The sequence below is a fragment of the Hemicordylus capensis genome, chromosome 14, assembly GCF_027244095.1.
Source record: "Hemicordylus capensis ecotype Gifberg chromosome 14, rHemCap1.1.pri, whole genome shotgun sequence".
Taxonomy (NCBI): domain Eukaryota; kingdom Metazoa; phylum Chordata; class Lepidosauria; order Squamata; family Cordylidae; genus Hemicordylus; species Hemicordylus capensis.
Genome location: NC_069670.1, coordinates 3,098,644 through 3,117,259, shown reverse-complemented (window position 1 = coordinate 3,117,259; position 18,616 = coordinate 3,098,644). Strand labels below are relative to the sequence as shown.

At 51.2% G+C, this 18,616-nt stretch overlaps 1 protein-coding gene across 7 annotated transcripts in view; it reads left to right on the top strand.

Annotated features, from left to right (window-relative positions):
- CELF3 (CUGBP Elav-like family member 3) overlaps positions 1 to 18,616 on the top strand; it is a 73,289-nt gene that overhangs the window by 28,096 nt on the left and 26,577 nt on the right. For all 7 annotated transcript variants that reach the window (XR_008312148.1, XM_053277400.1, XM_053277405.1 and 4 more), the window contains 2 exons: positions 15,136 to 15,184; positions 16,245 to 16,373. Coding sequence is in view for 6 of the 7 variants with exons in the window: in XM_053277400.1 (XP_053133375.1) it covers positions 15,136 to 15,184; positions 16,245 to 16,373 (178 nt within the window). In the remaining variant the exon portion in view is untranslated. The remainder of the gene's footprint in view (positions 1 to 15,135; positions 15,185 to 16,244; positions 16,374 to 18,616) is intronic.

Genomic DNA, 18,616 nt, shown 5'->3' with positions numbered 1-18,616 from the left:
CTCACCCCAGGCTTTCTCTCGGTTCACTTATCTGGGACTACTCCCAGCCCGGTGAGATGCTGGACACCACATTCTGGACAGGCAGCAAAAGTCTACATTCCCAGGGACAATGGGAATGTAGCCTTAGGTTATTTTTACCTTAGGTTATTTTTAGTGACTTATTTCCCCTTAGGAGAAAGAAACTCTGCGCATGCCTAGGGGGAGTCAGAATTTTTATAAAGCAACAAAGCACTGGATTAACTAACATGGAGAACCTGCAGGCCCGTGAGACGCGAGCTAAAGCCAATGAGCTGATGCCCACACGTACACCCCAGACCTCCTTGCTTTTGCCCCACAGGAAGAAAGCGAAATAAGCCATATTCTCTCCTTGCTAAAAGGGGGACATGTCGGAGGCTCGCCGGCCTGCCCCAGATGGCTGAAGGAAATTAAACCTGTGTGGGGATGTTGGTAATCCCCACTTTAATCCCCCCTGCGGAGGCGCTGGCGGCATCTGAAACGGCTCCGAGGGGCAGAGGCGTCAGAGAGCCGACTTTCGTTTTCTTTTGAGGGTCGCAAGAAGCCGGCGGTTGGGTTTCTAAATCCAGGGCTTGCTTAGAGTAACCGAAGGCCCGTGCTCTAGCCTCCCTGATTTCCCAGAGAGAATCCTGATTTCCTAAAGGTTGGGAAGGGTGTGCCGTCGAGTTGGTGTCGATTCCTGGCGACCCCAGAGCCCTGTGGTTTTCTTGGTGGGAGGAAGGGGCTTCCCATGGCCTCCTTCCACGCAGCCTGAGATGAGGCCTTTCAGCACCTTCCTATGTCTCTGATGCCCGATATAGGTATTTCCCATAGTCTGGGGAACACACCAGCGGAGATTCGAACCCATAGCCTCCTGCTCTCTAAGCAGGTTACTTCCCCACTGTGTCATTAGGCGGCCCCAATTTCCTAGTCCCTAGATAACTGCTGTTTTTGCTCCAGTGTCTTGCCTTTGGAGGAGGAGGAGGAGGATTTACATTTTATATCCCGCTCTTCCTCCAAGGAGCCCAGAGCAGTGTATTACATACTTGAGTTCCTCCTCACAACAACCCTGTGAAGTAGGTGAGGCTGAGAGAGAAGCGACTGGCCCAGAGTCACCCAGCAAGTCTCATGGCTGGATGGGGATTTGAACTCGGGTCTCCCCAGTCCTAGTCCAGCGCTCTAACCACTACACCACGCTGGCTCTCTTGTCTGGTTAACGTTTTATCTGGCTGAGTTGCTTGCGTTGTCCTTCTCCAGGGCTCAGCCCTGACTTCCTGAGGCCTCTAAAAGTGAAACCTCCGTGTGGGTGGGCAGACTCGTCTCGAATGCACATGCGCGCCAGTGGGGACACATGGGCGCTAAGGCACCACCATTGGCACACATCCTCCTGATTTACGCCCAGTGGGGACCAAAGTATAGTCGGAACTGCGGATAATATGCTTGTCGGGCAACTGGGCTTTTACCAAAATTGCCATCTTGACGTTTAAATCAGACAAGAGCCCCATTCACACACAGCATGTTCACACACAGGGTCAGCCATACCCTTCCGGTCTGTACCATGCATTTGCGGGAGGCTGGGCCTAGATCAACTTCTAAAAAGGAATGCATGTGCAGACGCAGGTCCAAATTTATGGACACCTCTGTGCATGTACAGTGTAACAGGGCTGGGTTCTGGCTGAGGAAAGCATGAACTGTCCCCTTTGCTAAGCAGGGTCCACCCTGGTTTGCATTTGGATGGGAGACTACATGTGAGCACTGTAAGATAGTCCCCTTAGGGGATGGGGCTGCTCTGAGTAGAGCACCTTCATGCTTGCATGCAGAAGGTTCCAAGTTCCCTCCCTGGCATCTCTAAGATGGAGCTGAGAGAGACTCCTGCCTGCAACCTTCGAGAAGCTGCTGCCAGACTGAGTAGACAATACTGACCTAGATGGGCCAAGGGTCTGACTCAGTATGTGGCAGCTTCCTATGTTCCGAGAGGAACACGGCATCCCACAGGCGGAACAGAGCTTTCCACGTTGTGGAGACACTTGGGCAGGGATCCTTGACTTGAAAAGGGTAGATTACATGCACGCCCTGATTTTGCTCTAAGCAATGCCAGTTCGGGCTCACCTTGGTAGCTGGTCGCCGGCGTCTTACATTTGCTCAGTTGGGGTGGGGCAGCCTGCTTTTCCTCCACATCGTCTCCCCCTCACCCCCTTCGTTGCACAACAGAGCAGCAATGTCACCTTGGCAACAATTATTTAGGATGCTGTTGATGCGCACGTCCTTTACAGAGTAATGACGGGAGGATAGGTCCGTGCCCCAGAGCGCTTACAATCTAAGAACTGACCCAGGGGAAGCAACGTGGGAAAGGGTGCTTTCCCATGTTGGGAGGCGGGCCTAAGCAGGGGAAGAGCTCCTATTCTATGCAGAACAAGGAGGCAGGCCTCTGCCCCGAGGAGGCTCCAATCTGGAAAATGACACAAGGGCAAGAGTGGGAGAATTTAGTCCTCCAGCTGTTGCTGAACGACAGCTCCCATCATTCCTAGCCACAATCAGTTTTGTCCAGAGAGACAACAGTGGAAGTGGGACGAGACAGTAGCCGGCCAGCCAGAGGAGAATAATACACAGTGAGGTGCCGTTTCAGTAGGGCGTGGGAACGGAACGATTGTGTCCAAGACTTCTCGGAGATGATGCAGGCCCCTGAAGTTCAGCCCCCTGCAAGGAGCTTGCTGCTGAGGCCTGTCCTGGCCCCTAGGGGGATTGGGCCCTAACAGAGGGGCTGCCGATTTGTTTATTTTAAACGCATCCCCCTTTATTGTGGTGGCAGACATGGGTTTCCTTTCACGAGTTGTGGCGAGTGGCGAATCGATTTCATGGGTGGCGAGTCGTGGCGAGTCGATTTCATGGGTTTCCTTTCACGAGTCGTGGCGAGCTGGTGCTTTGATTGAGAGAAACCTGTGAGCACCGCCACGGTAAAGGGGCCCAAATAAGAGGGGGAGCCCCCAGCAAACTGTGCGCCCTCAAACTGGGACAGCACCTGCGATATCCTCCAGCGTGGCCCACACAGTTCCAAGCCTGCCTTCCCGAGGACTAGCACCTTGGCTTCGCTCCCCCTAGAGTGAAAGCTGACACTCACAGCACGCGGGATAATTTTAGCTGTGCTTAGCTGCACAGGAGCCGTCAGCCCAAGGCCGCACATCCAAATGACAGCCGCTCTCCCGCTAATTAACACGGGCCACCCAGGCCCACGAGGACGCTGCCCTGGGCAAGCCCCACGGCAGCGAGCGCTCCGCCCACTTCAACCAGGCTTGCATCTCTCCAGCTGTCCTCGATTCAGTAGGAGAATTTCCTCTGTTTTCCGGGCCCCCTCCTGGCTCTATGCCTGTCTCCCTTTTTCTCTCTGCATTACACCTCCTTGTTTGAAATGTGAGTCGCTAAGCACTGTGATTCTTCTCGGAGCCACAGAGATGGGCTTAGACCTCTTCTGCGCCCAGCCATCGCCTCCCTCCAGATCAGAAGGATCCCTTGCACGTGCTCTTTACGTAAGAGAAACCAGTGTGATTAAAGTCACGTCTGGCTTGGCACCCTGGCATTTGCGGCCTAGCCTGCAGCTGTGGAAGTCTGTTTCGACGATGGATCTCCGTATTGGGAACACAGGGAGCTGCCATATACTGAGCCAGGCCACTGGTCCATCTAGCTTGGCATCGTCTGCACTGACTGGCAGCGGCTCTCCAAGAGATAGGAACATAGGAGGAAGCTGCCCTCTACTGAGTCAGACCCTGGTTCAGTTTCAGTATTGTCTGCACAGACTGGCAGCAGCTCTCCAAGGTTTCAGGCAGGAGTCTCCCCAGGAGCAGAGGGAGGCCCGGGTTCTGCCGCCACCGCAGCCCCCTTAGCCCCGCCCCCTGCACCTGACACCAGACGCAGGGAGCATTTAGCCACGCCCCCTGTGACGGATGTCAGATGCGGGGGCGTGAGGTGCGGCCCCTGAGCGGCGGCGGCCTGAGTTCTTTGAACCCGCCCTCTCAGTGGTGGCTCCGCCCCCTGAGTCTCCCTCAGCCCTCCTTGGAGATGCTGCCAGCGGATGAACCTGGAGTCTTCTGCATGAAAAACAGATGCTTTGCCACGAAGCGATGGCCCCATCCCCCGAAACAGAGAGGGTCGGTACAGAGGGAGCTTCCGTATTCTGAGTCTGACCGTTCCTCCACCTAGCTCAGTATTGTCCACACTGACTGGCAGCAGCTCTCCTAGATTTCAGGCAGGGGTCTCTCCCAGCCCTACCTGGAGATGCTGCCAGGGATGAACCTGGGAGGTTCTGCTTGCACAGCAGGTGGACTCCCATTGAGTTATGGCCCTGTTTCCATACTGCAGGATACTTTTGTCTTTTCCTAGTATCTCTGCAATGAAAAGAAGAATCGCTCTCCGGCTTTTTCACTTCTCAGAAAACTGTCGTGGAGCAGACATACAAAAGGCAAATGAGACAGGAGTGGGTTGAGTTAAGGCGCCTGGGGGGAACCTTCAGCGCCAAACCTGAGTTTGAGAACTGAAGGTGTAACAAGCATGCCGCCTTCTTTTCCCATGCAGTGTCTGTAGCAGTGGTTCCCGGCCTGAGGGCCTCCAGAACGACAACTCCCATCACACCCAGCTACAATTTATTGTCTCTGGGGATGCTGGGAGTTGTAGTTCAGTGACATCTGGAAGGTCCCCCCGCTCCCCAGGTTGGAAACCACTGGTTTATAGGGCTGGGCTTGCTCAGGAGAACACCTCGATAGGTTGTGCTCTGTGGGCCAGACTGATTTGTCCCACTTTTTCCTCGGCCCGTTATTTATTTATTTATATTTTTTTAAAACTGGCAGGAACAACTTGGTCTTCCAGTTTGATGCCGGCAACGGCACCCGAAATCTCCTTCTGGGCCATGGTAGAAGGAGAGCTGGTCTTAAGGTAGCACGCATGTATTGTCCCCTTTGCTAAGCGGAGTCTGCCCTGGTTTGCATTTGGATGGTTGAGCACTGTAAGGTCTTTCCCTGAGGGGATGGGGCCATTGCTCAGTGGTAGAGCAGCGGTCTGCATCCTAGGTTCACTCCCTGGAGCTTTCTGGGCTTTAGCGCGGGTTTTCTGCGAGCCTTTACTGCGAGTTCGAAGTTGCCCAAAAACACGGATGCAAAAAGTGGATTTTTTTTAACCCCAGATATAGATCGGGCTACACTCTAACGTGCGATGCAGGGGCGTAACTATAATAGGGCAAAGGGAGACAGTTGGGGCCCACTGCCTTGGTGGCCCCCCCAGAGGCGTCACATGACTGACTCCCTGAGTCGCGCGTGCGCGCGCGCACACACACACACACACACACACACACACACACATGGGTTCCTTTAGTTGTATTCACCCTCCGAAACTGATGTGGGTGTTAAGACCTGGAGCTACCAGAACAGCATATTCTAGTACCATGAAATGACTTGCATCGTCCACAATTTACAAAACCTTTAAAAAACAACAACTTTAGAATGATGTTCTATTGTGACACGTAGGGTGTGTGTGTGTGTGTGTGTGTATAACTATGCTTTTTGTTACCACTATTCAGCCTCCTTTAAGATTTCTTTACTTCATGAGCTGAGCTTCGGGGTGGGTGGGGGCATTTTGAAATCTTGTCTCTGGGCCCACTCCAACCTTGCTACGCCCCTGGTGCCGACGGAAAACCCAAATTGTGTGTGAAGCGCTCCCCGATAGCTTGCAGGGACTTTGGGGTAAATTTGGCCGATAGGTGAACAGACAGCCTCCATCCCGGAGGAGATGCGAGGCTCAGAGCCGGGTGTGAGAAACTTCCTGGCAGCATCTCCAAGTAGGGCTGGGAGAGACTCCTGCCGGAAACCTTGCAGAACTACTGCCAGTCAGTGCAGTCAGTCCTTCGCTGGAGAAGTTGGACCGATGGTCTGACTCGGTATAAGGCAGCTTCCTAGGGCTGTCGTCCCTGTCGGCAGCAACCTTCTTGCCAGTCGGGGGTCTCCGTTCCAAACGGCCGCTCTGCCTCCACGCAAGACCTCCACAAGGGCGCCCCCCCCACGGCTTCTCTCTCCATCCCGGCCATGACTCACCACGCCACAGCGACACACTGTGGCCCCCGCGAGCAGAAGCTCCGAATCCCGTTCCCGTGGGCCTGGGGATTATCCTGCAGTGCCCACCCTCCTACGTTGCCACACTGGGGATTGTGTAATCTGTTGGGGGCCAGGCCTGATGGAAATGGCTGTGTATTAACGTGGCTAAAAACCAATTATTTTCGGGGAGGAGCCGTACAAGCCAAATGGTTTTGCAAGCCCGCAGGCTTTGCTTGGTTTGGATTCCTCACTTTTTTCCCAACAGCAACAACAAAATTAACCTCTTCCCTTCCATCCCTGTGTATTTAGTCTTTGGCTAAAATTCACCCCTTCTCTGTTCAATGCATGTACCTTTTCCCCTTCTCCACCCCCCACCCTATGTTCGAGTATCCTGGTCATTGTTTATAGAGATAAGTGATGATGTCAGCGCAGTTCCTATGGCAACCCGATGGGTAAATTGGGGGTGAGTGGGCGGTTGCCATGGAGTATGTTCTCCCGTTGCCATAGATACCGGGCATCTGCTCTTTCTCTCTCCCCCCCCCTTTTTTTCCCTTTCCCCCCTGTATTTTTGCTGGCAGAAATGACAAGGATGGGAGGAGAAGAGGGCTTCTGAAGACGAACGCTGTATTCTTGTTTCTGGCACTGCCTGGGGTGGGGCGCTCAGCACAGAGATCTTGGGCTCTCTCGCTGTGATTAAAAATGGGACAATCCCGTCTCCTTTCGCTGGGGCACTTTGGGAGGAGGCGAGCGGAAATGAGATAAATAAGAACGTGAGATTCTGAGAGTATGTGCACCAAACAATTCAATTTGGGCACAAGCTGTACCCTGCTGTCGCCACGCATAAGTGTGTGGAACTGAAATAAATGCATTTTCATCCCTTGATTCTCTCTACCTCTGTCTTTCTGGCCTCTTTGTTTGATTGGGCCAGGGGCCTGTTCTTTTGCATAATGCCTTGTTGTATTGTTAAAAAGTGTGCCATCGAGTCGGTGTCGACTCCTGGCGCCCACAGAGCCCTGCGGTTATCTTTGGTAGAATACAGGAGGGGTTTCCCATTGCCCCCTCCCGCGCAGGATGAGAGGATGCCTTTCAGCATCTTCCTAGATCGCTGCTGCCCAATATAGGCGTTTCCCATAGTCTGGGGGACATCCCAGCGGGGATTCGAACCGGCAACCTCTGGCTTGCTAGTCAAGCCATTTCCCAGCTGTGCCGTTCGGTGGCTAGAGTTAATTGTAAGGATAGCAAATCCAAAGCTTCTTGCTAGGGCCACGGAGCCAGTGTAAGGCAAGGCCTTTAACCCTCACCGGGACACACACCACATCTTTTTTTAGGGAGAGAGAATCTTGCGAGCCTTCGGTGAATCGACCCCCAAGAGGAATTTCTTTTCTCTGGCCTGCTTTGCCTCCTTTGCTCTTCCTTCCCTGCCGTCCTTGAAAGGACCTGCCGGCTGATCTCTTTCTAAATCTTTGGGATGAGGCCGTCTCTCTATTATTATTTTTTTAGCCGGGGGGCGGGGGGTGGCTGGCTTTGTAAAATGAAGGGGGGAAGAAAGGAGAATAATCAAATAAATTGGGAGTGGTGTGCTTTACGGGGAGGGGAATAAGAGGGAAGTCACGAAGGGAAACTGGTCCCCTCCGCTGCACCGGTTGCTGTGGCAACGGGAGATAACCTGGCAACAAGAAGCAAAAGAGGGAGGAGATGTGCAGGGAAGATACAGGGCCTGGGCGCCATGGCAACTGGCTCTCAAGCCCCTCACAGAGCCTTCGGGGGTGACTTGGGGTGGGGTGGGGGTTCTTCCCCCCCCCACTGGAAATCCTGCCCTCTCTGAGCCTCTGCCCCACCATCCCTGCCAAATGAGGGGTTGGAGCCTCCCAGAATGGAGAATCAGGCATCCCCTCTCCCCACACAGATTTGGATGGAGAGGTTAAAAGGATCCTCCTGTTTCTTTTGTAAGCAGGACTCTTGGGCAGCCCCGGGATTTGAGGACAAGGCAGTCCCCACATCCTGCTCAGAAGAAGAAGGCCTCACAAGGTCTGAAGCATCCTTGAATGCCTTCCAGCCATCTGACGGCTGCCTGGCCGGCCAAGTTCTAGAACGTTCTTGCCACCAAGTTGTTGGCTGGCGAAGCCCCACAACCGTGTTGCCTCTTCAGCATCCCTGCATCCCCCCGTTGGGTCCACAGCCCCTTATCATGCAAAACCCCCCATGCTAGCCCATGGGGTGGCTGAGGTGCAACCCACAGGACCCAACACGACGACGATGCAGTGAGAGATTTCCTCCGCTCTGCCCCTCTGCCTCCGCGAACCACCCTACCCTTCCTGAAACAGGTTTTAGACCTGGCCTTTCTCTCACTCGAACTCCCACTCCTCACCAGGCCTCCCATCCTGATGAGCAACCCTCAGGGTCTCCTCCATCGCCCACAAAAATGTACAGCCCCCTCCCTCTCCTTCTCATAAGAACCTCAGAACAGCCCTGCCGGATCAGGCCCGAGGAGGCCCATCTAGTTCAGCCTCCTGTTCCGCACAGTGGCCCAGCAGATGCCTCCGAGAAGCCCTGCAAGCAGGGGGGTGAGGCCGTGCCCTCTCTCTTGCTGTTGCTCCCCTGCAACAGATTCAGAGGCATCCTGCCTCTGAGGTGACCCATAAGTCAATTGTAGCTTAGTCACTTCCTCATCAGGAAGGTGCTCCAGGCCCCCCCCCCCGATCATCTGGGTTGCCCTCTTCGACACCTTTCCCAGTTCTACAATGTCCTCCTTAAGATACGGCGACCAGAACGGTACGCAGTACTCCAGATGTGGCTGCACCATCGTTTTGTTTCAGGGCATAATATTAGCAGTTTTATTTTCAATCTCCTCCTCAGGGAGAGGAGAGCTGGCCTTGTGGTTGCAAGCTGTCCCTTTAGCTAAGCAGGGTCTGCCCTGGTTTGCATATGAATGGGAGACTTGTGTGAGCACTGTAAGATGTTCTCTTCCCCATAGGGGATGGAGCCGCTCTGGGAAGAGCATCTAGGTTCCAAGTTCCCTCCCTGGCAGCATCTCCAACGAGACAGGGCTGGGAGAGAGACTCCTGCCTGCAACCTTGGAGAAGTGGCTGCCAGTCTGGGTAGACAATACTGAGCTAGATAGACCAATGGTCTGACTCAGTATATGGCAGCTTCCTATGTCCCTATGTTCTATGGTCCCTAGCATGGAATTGGCCTTTTTCTCTGGTTATTTTCTTCCTTTCACGGAAGTGGCACGGTGTGTCAAAAGTCTGTCACTGACAGCTTCCCCATCTGCAATTTGAATGTCCATAAATAGAGATCACAGCAAGGGGTGTGTGCGTGAGAGAGAGAGACTGACTGACTAATGTACCACCTATTATATGTTCTGTTAATCTAAGGTATGTTTATAATTATTATATGTGTATTACATTAATATATACCGTTTATATACTCAATGTAACCTTCCTCTTCAGCAGAGCTGCACAACTTCAACCCTGCAGCTGTGCTTGGACTACAACTCCCATCATCCCTGACTGTCAGCCCCCATGGCCGGGGGGTGATGGGAGTTGTAGTCCAGCAACAGCTGGAGGCCCAAAGCCGTGCAGCCCTGCTCTAGGGTCTGGAGTCACACATTTGTTCTGTTTGAAAGGGGGAAAGATAATTTCAAAAGCCAAAAGGGCGCCCTTCAGACCCAGGGCCTCCGATCTTACCGTTCTTGTTCCCCCTCCTCATCCACCTTGAAAGGGCCTCCTACTTCTGTGGGGGCAGCAGGGGAAAGTGCTGCATGTGATCGGAGGCAGGCCTGCCTTGAAACGTGAAGAACTGTAAGGGAATTGTACATAGGAACACAGGAAGCTGCTTTCTGCCGAGTCAGACCCTTGGTCCGTCTAGCTCAGTATCGTCTACCCAGACTGGCAGCGGCTTCTGCAAGGTTGCAGGCAGGAGTCTCTTTCAGCCCTATCTGGGGATGCTGCCAGGGAGGGAGCTTGGAACCTTCTGCTCTTCCCAGAGCGGATTCATCCCCTGAGGGGAATATCTTCCAGTGCTCACACATGGAGGCTCCCATCCAAATTCAAACCAGGGTGGACCCTGCTTAGCAAAGGGGACAACTCCTGCTTGCATCCACAAGACTAGCTCTCCTCCCAAAAAATGAGATGTTCTACATGCTTGCAGTTCTGCAACACTCATAGGAACATAAGAGGCTGCCCTGTATCAAGTCAGACCCTTGGTCCATCTAGCTCAGTATTGTCTTCACAGACTGGCAGCGGCTTCTCCGAGGTTGCAGGCAGGAGTCTCTCTCAGCCCTATCTTGGAGGTGTTGCGAGGGAGGGAACCTGGAGCCCTTTTGCATGCAAGCAGGCAGGTGCCCTTTCCAGAGCACCCCACCCCCTAAGGGGAATATCTGACTGTGCTCACATGTAGACATCCGAATGCAGACCAGGGTAGACCCTGCTTAGCACAAAACCACCGCTCTTCCTCTAATTGTAGTCTCATTCTGTTGGAGATCTGAAATGGAGTATTGAACACCGGAATCAAATCTCACTCGGCTTGAGCCCAGCAAGGGAGACGTTCCCGTCTGAGCAGAGCCCAAGGGGTGTGGGGTACAAAATCTGCCGCCCTTGCTGGGTTTTCCCTGCCGTACTGTACGCCCCAACCCCCACCCCAGCCCGTTTGCCGTGGGCTGTCCCTGATTGATCGACTGAGGCCCGTACACAGTACATTAGCGACAGTAATCGACCGGCGAGTCAATTAGCAGAGCGTTCATTACACTGATCGCACAACAGGAATCCTTTGCGTCCCCCCCCCCCCGCCAGAGGTCAAAGGGATCACGCGGTGGGAGATTATCTCCCCCTCCCACAATTTGGGAAGGCTGGTTACCGTTATAACGATGGGGGATGTAGAAAGAAAATATCTGAAAAGGGGTACAGAGATGGAAAGAGGCCTAGCCTCATCGCCCCTTAGCGGAGAGATTAACCACTGTGCGTAAAGATGTATCCACACTACAGACATAAACGGGATTAAAACGGCCATTTGCTCGCTGCAAGGAACCCTGGGAATTGCCATTTTCTGAGAATTCTCAGGATCATCGTCCAGCTACCCTTCCCAGGATTCCTTTGGGAAGGAAGCCTTGGCACTTAAAAACCCATGAGATTATGGTGCAGAATTGCCCTAAAGTTGCGTAATTCCAGATGTGTTTGCAAAGATTGTAAGGCACGCAGAATAAGGTTGGATTTGTTTATTCCCCAAGCGGTGCTTTGCAGCTGGGGTGTGCGACACCCTTTAATACTGATTTCATTGTATTTTTAGAACCAATAAAGTGTGCCGTTGAGTCGGAGTCGACTCATGGCGTCCACAGAGCCCTGTAGTTTTTTTTGGTAGACTATAGGAGGGGTTGACCATTGCCTCCTCCCGCGCATGATGTGATGATGCCTTTCAGCATCTTCCTAGATCGCTGCTGCCCGATATAGTACCAGCGGGGATTCAAACCGGCAACCTTCTGCTTGTTAGTCAAGCATTTCCCCGCTGCGCCACTTAAGGTAGACTGCTTCTAAAACAAGAGGTTCCATTTTGCCATCATCAGCCATCCCTGTTAATAGACCTCGACATCTCCAGTCACCACATCTTGTGTTAGTGAGTTCCATAAACCAGTTATGGTCTGTGCGAAATCATAGCTGAGGACATGATGATTTGTCCTGAATCTCACACCAGTCTCATTGGATGGCCCAGAGTTCTCCTATGAGGTGAGGGAGGGAGGGGAAAAAACTTCTTTCTGTTCACTCTCTCTCCACACCATGTGTAATTCTATCAATTTCTATCCCATCTTTCCTTTGTCATCTTTTTTTTAAAACTCGCAAGCCCCAGCTGCTTTAGCCGTTCCTCCCGGGGAAGCTGATCTAACCCACTATTCTTTAAGTTGCCTTTAACTGCATTTTGTCCAGTTCTGTAAAAATCCTTGTCATGGCAGCTTTACCAGAACTGTACACAGTGTTCTAAAGACATCATTTTAAAAAAACCCCAACAACACCACAGACATCGTAACAGCAGCTAATGAGCGCAGAATGCTCTATAAACTCAGTGTCCGCAGAGAAAAGACAATATTTGACAAACTGCCTGCAAATCCCAGCAAAAACACACTTGGAAGATTTCCCTCAGGAGGGAGTTCCGTAATTCACAGTTGCTATCGAAAACACCTGATTTTTAGTCCAGAGTCACTTGCTACAAGATTTCATTTGGGGGGGAAACGTAGGGACTGGACAGGGGTGTTGCAGAGGGTCCTCTGGGGTCCCTTCCCACTCTGAAATTCTGTGAACATTTTACTGTTTAATTTTCATTCCCAGGTATTTATGGGAGAAGACCTCCCCTAAGATATCCCACACCCAGGCCGTTTTGGGTTTTGAAGGCTGAAGCCGTCCCTCACCCCCACCCCACCCAGATTTCATTTTTTACTTTGTATCCTGCTTTTTAATGTTGCTATACTCCCGTAGACGTTTACAACCCTTAGAAACGATGGAGTAAGAATAATATACATGCTCAAGGATGACACTGCATACATAATGATAATTCTTATTCATTAATAATAAAATGGCATAGAGTGCACAAAGAAAGCGAAAGCTTTTTTACAAAGAAAGAAGGCAAAATGGAGCCAGTCATAAAATGAGTGCCTGTAACTCAAAAAGGCTCTTAGCCAGACAACCACACCACTTCCATGAGGGGACATTTCACCTTGCGTTTGGCCCGGAAGCCAACCAGTAATCTGTGAAGGAGACGGCAAAGGCTCTGAAGTGCACGAACTCTGCGGCCAGCTCCTGATAAAAGTTGAGCGGCTGCATTCTGGATCCGTTGAGATTTCCAAATGGTTTCCCAGGGCCGCCCCACGTACGCTCATTGCAGTAGTCAAGTTCAGAGGTTACCAGAGCCTACAAAAATTGGGAACGCTTTAAAAACGGGTTTTAAAATGGTCATTTGTGGCTACCATGTTATGGTTATTTTATTGTGCGTTATTGGTATGCTTTGGCTATTGTGTGTTATGGATGACTTTATAGTATGAGTAATTGTATAGTGCCATCCGTGTGACTCTCCTCAAGGTACAGCCAGATAGGTCTCTGTCCTGAGGGGCTTAATATCTGTAATCGACAAAGGAGAGGCAAGGAGAGAGATGGAGTATGCAGGAGAAGAATATGTGTTTATTTCTGTAAGAGGGGCTGGTCCCTGCCCAAAGGGCTTGCAGTCTAAAAATCTGACACAGAGCCGAGGGAGGAAACAAAGGAAAGGAAGTGAAATGGAGCGTATGCACTTAACTCAGTTACATGTACTTAAGAATATTACTTTAGTGCAAACCACTTCTGATATATTTTATAGAAGAGCCATGCATAAATATATTATGTTGAGTTTTTAAAAGATCAGATCAAAATGCAAGCGGCGCTGTTCCAGTGGCAAGGAGTGCCCCGGAACAGAGGCCCTGCTGCATTGGGGGAGCCTGAACCCCATCCAGAACCAGGGTATCCACCATATCCCCATGGCTGAGGTCCTCTGCCCAGCCTCTCTGTCTTGGCTGAACTGGAATTTGGTTTAGTCCCTCTCAGTGGTGGTAACTGTCCTTGTGCCACACCTGACGGAGAAATTGAGTTGGGGGCCGTCGGTCCAGGCAGTGCATGTCCTGTGACATTTCACAGATGGAGATGTGCATGTTACCCCTCCGTTCTCAAGACAAGGATGAGCATCTGGGCCCCTCCACACCGTCACATTACTCCGTCTGTTCCAAGCTGCATTCGGCCTCGGTTGAGTTAAAAGTCGATTTTGCTGACGATAAACTGAGAAGAAACGCGTTAACCCATTCTCGGCAGTTTCAAAGATTCCTCAGCAGCTGCAGGACGTGACTGTGCACATGTGGGGTCTTGGCATCTATGCGCGTGCATTGAACATAGAACTGCTTCATACTGAGTCAGACCCTTGGTCCATCTAGCTCAGGATTGTCTACACTGACTGGCAGCGACGCTCCAAGGTTTCAAGCAGCAGCCTCTCCCAGCCCTACCTGGAGCTGCTGCCGGGAACTGAACCTGGGACCTTTGGCACGCGAACATACAGATGCTCTAACACTGGACTATGGCCCCATCCCCATATGATGCGCATGCGTGGTCGAAAATCAGCCACCTGCCCCGAGTTTTAATTTCTATAAGTTCTCTGGGACGGGCACCGAAGCCTAGAGAACCGCAACATTAGTAGCTCGCCCTAACAAAAATGCTGAGGCATTCTCAAAAGCCAACAAAGAAGATTTTCCAGGGAGAGGCACCTGAAAATCCAGACTGTCCCCGGAAAATTGGGACAGAGTGCAGGAGAACCGTTCTCCCGCACTCTGCCCATCACCCAACGGTGCCGTGCAGTTGTTCCATGCAGGGGAGGCCGGCGTGGCGGGACCCTGTGACCTACCAGAGCCTGGCAAAAGTCTGCTCCTCCTTTCTCCCCCTCCTTGGCAGCGGGGCATTTTGAGGGCCCCTCCATCCCCTGGAGGGGCTGCGTTCCTTTAATATGATTACAAATGCCTTTCCAGAAACGGGCCCCAGCTGCCTGCTGTGAGATAATCTTGCTTTTCTAATCCTCCAAGCAGGGGAGAGTGCTTTCCGATGGGCCTTAACCCTCCCACGGCTGAGCGGGGCTTCTTGGGAAAGGTGCGGGCGACAGAGGTGACCGGTGCTGAACTTCCGAGGCACCTTCTAAAAGTGGCGATTCTCTATATGGAGCAGGGGGAGAGCAACCGGCCCTATCCATCCCCAGCACAGCATCCCTCCAGTGGCTGTGGCTGGGGTCTATCTTATGTTTCTTTTGAAGGTTGTGAGCCCTTTGGGGACAGGGAGCCGTTTTATTTATTTATAGCTATGTAAACCACTTTGGGAACTGTTGTTGAAAAGCAGTATCTAAATATCCGTCCTGTTTATTTTTCTAAACTGCTCTGTTTGCTTAGTGGAAACTAACACAATTCCTCAACTCGGATTTTGTTCATTGGCTGTCCGTAGTCTTTCTTAGTGGAGCAATGTTGGGGTTGAGTTTCCCTTTTTCTCATTGTCTGTTTTCTATCCCTCTCTTCTTTCAGATGAACCGACCCATCCAGGTGAAACCAGCAGACAGTGAAAGCAGAGGAGGTACTGCCACCACATTATGTTTGGGAACAGAGGGAGCTGCCATGTGCTGAGTCAGACCCGTGGTCCATCTAGCTCAGTATTGTCTACACAGGCTGGCAGCAGCCTCTCCAAGTTTGCAGGCAGGAGTCTCTCTCGGCCCGATCTTGGAGATGCTGCCCGGGAGGGAACTTGGAACCTTCCACATGCAAGCCAGCAGGTGCTCTTCTCAGAGTGGCCACATCCCTTAAGGAGAGTATCTCTTTATATGCTCACACATCTAGTCTCCCATTCCTATGCAACCAGGGTGGACCCTGCTTAGTAAAAGGGTCAAGTCGTGCTTGTCTGAGATCAGCTACCACAAGACCAGCTCTCTAGGGTTGCCATCTTCTGGCTTTCCAAATCTGAAAGAAAGAAAGAAAGAAAGAAAGAAAGAAAGAAAGAAAGAAAGAAAGAAAGAAAGCTGAAATCTGGGTGAATCTGGGTGGGTTAGGGTTTTTAGCATCTGGGTGAGATGCTTAAAATCTGGGTGAAACCTGGAATTTCGGGGGACATGTTAACCCTAAGCTCTCCTCCCTGGGACATTTGGGAACATACCAAACTGTACCAGTAAGAACGAGGCTTCAGATTCTGGGCAGGGTTAATTCCCCTAGCAGGTCATTCCTAGGAAGTCTAGGAAGCTGCCTTATACCATGGGCCCCGCTGGCTTAGTTTTGTCTACACTGACTGGCAGCAGCTCCCCAAGGTTTCAGGCGGGAGTCTCTCTCAGCCCTCCCTGGAGATGCTGCCAAGGACTGAACCTGGGGCCTTCTGCATGCCAAGCAGATGCTCTACCTCCATCCTCTCCCTGAACAGCACCACCACCACACCCCATTTTTTACTGTTTTCGTTTTGCATTTGAGCATAAAACTGGCAGCGTTTTTAAGTAAAACATGCACATTCAGGGTACCAACAATGGCTTTTCTAGAAACGTATTTTTGGGGTGGGCCAACATTTTGGGGTGGAAATGTCCACAATTCAGGGAAAGGCGGTAAGCTTTGCTGGAATATCCTTTATCTGAGCAACTTCCTGTCTGCTTCTCCAGAAGACAGGAAGCTGTTTGTGGGGATGCTGGGTAAGCAACAGACAGACGAGGACGTCCGGAAAATGTTTGAGCCCTTTGGCAGTATCGACGAGTGCACGGTACTCCGCGGGCCCGATGGCACCAGCAAAGGTGAGCTTAAGTGGGCGGTGGTGCTTCCCCTTTCACCAGAATCAGAATCACTTTATTTCGGTCATCGGCCAGAACAAAAGAACATCATTTTTTAAAAAGTACAAGATTTACAGAAAATATAGCAAAACCTGGCCACCGAATTAGTACTCATAACATTAAAATTGGGCAGCAATAGATCAAGATAAAATTCATCCGAGTGGCCAGGAAAAAACTTCAGAAAAGGTGAAATAAGATTTAATCAAAATATCCCTGTAAAGGTCACAATGTAAAATGACATGGGCGGTGGACTCAATAGCATCGGAGCCACAAGGGCATTGGCGCAAAGAATATGGAATCCCCTTAAACTTCCCCTCAAGTACAGCAGTTGGGAGAGCGTTAAGACGCGCAAGAGATAATGCACGTCTAAATTGAGGGAATGTTATATCGCCTAAATAACCAGCAGGTTTCAAATTAACAAGCTGATTACCTATACACAGGCCTCTTGGTATTTTGGCAGCTTCAGCTTGTAATTCAGTATCGAGGATACGCTGTTTAAGGACCTTCGTCGCTTGATCGAGTCCCAACCGGATAGGTTCTTCCCGTGGGAGCCTGTAAAGTTGTAATTTTATTTTAACCCTCCGCTCGACCCATGTGAGAGGGGCCAGGCCCACTTGGGAGAACTCCGTTTTAACCAAAATTAAAAGACTGCATCGCCAGTAACCCGATTCCAGAGTAAAGACTCCTGCTTCCCACCTGAAGATCTGAGGAATTTTGTTTGTATAGACTCCCCAGGTGAAAAGTTGCCAAAGGGGCCCGATTCGGCGCCATACATAAGCTGTGGATAGACTTGAGCCACAAGAAGTTGAATCGCAGCAGGAATATAAGAAGCACCCCTCGTGAAATGAAAGGATCTCTCTCTGAGTGGGTCGATGGTTGGGCGTTCTGTGATATAAATTTAACATGGGCTTGGACCCTTTCACCATTGACAGGTTGTCCCAGAGAGACACTGGGCTGCAAAGACCTCGGGGCAGCTCTAAGGGGCATTGTTATATGAACTCCGTGGGGCATCTATACTTACAGGCATATGAAGAGATAAAAAGTCACAGCACGCCTCCCCGCCCTCCCCCCCCCCACCAGTGGGAAGAACCAGACTTCCTTAGTGGTTAGAGTGCTGGACTAGGACCGGGGAGACCCGAGTTCAAATCCCCATTCAGCCATGAGACTTGCTGGGTGACTCGGCCAGTCACTTCTCTCTCAGCCTCACCTACTTCACAGGGTTGTTGTGAAAGGAAACTCAAGTATGTAGTACACCGCTCTGGGCTCCTTGGAGGAAGAGCGGGATATAAATGTAATAATAATAATAATAATCTGGAATGCAGGTGACAGATGTACCAGTATGCAAATCCAACACTGATTCAGCCAATTGTGTTGGCCGCCCGCCCTGTTTTAGCTGGATTGTTTGCCTCTTTTTATTTTTAGAGTGCTGCCTTTCCATTTATTAAGGTGAGAACAGGTGCAGATTAAGCTTTTTGCCACCTTTTAACCTTAAAAAAACCCCACAAAACACCATTGTGCCATGGCAGCTGTGGTGGGGGGGGAGGAAATTTTCCCCTTTTCCTCTCTAAAGAACACCACTGCACAGCAGGGGGGGGGCAGAAAGCTCCTTCCAGCTCCCCGACTCCTCCCAAGTGACTGCACCGGCCTCTCTGCTGTGCAGCCCGTTTTCGGCTTCCTCCACACATGGGGGGAGGCCAAAAACAGGCTGCACGGCAGAGAGCACAGTCACACACACACACACACACCACCCATAGCCGCCACCACACAGCAACATTTTTTTAAGGTAAAAGGGGGGACTTTCTCCCCACCACCATTGCTGCAACCACCCACAGTGGGGTGGCAAAATTTGCCGCTCCTCAAATTTTGCCGCCCTAGGCAAATGCCTACTCTGCCTCTCCATTAATCCACCACTGGCCGAGTATAAGTTTGCCTGCTTAAAATAAAATAAAGCAGAATCAGCTTTAAAATAATTGAAAAAAATGCTCCAGGGATAATGAGGTGGGTTCACGATGCCACAGATTCAAGCCAATCGGAGCTGTACATAGACACAAAACGTGCAGAGTTGGTTTGTTCTAGTCTAGGAAGGAAGAGGATAATTTGAAGAAGATCTGGTGAAAGTGCATCAAAGCACTCAAATGCTGTGTGTTATTTATGCACCCTTAGAAAACGGGGAGATAGATAGATAGAAAATAGGAATGGGCCCTGCC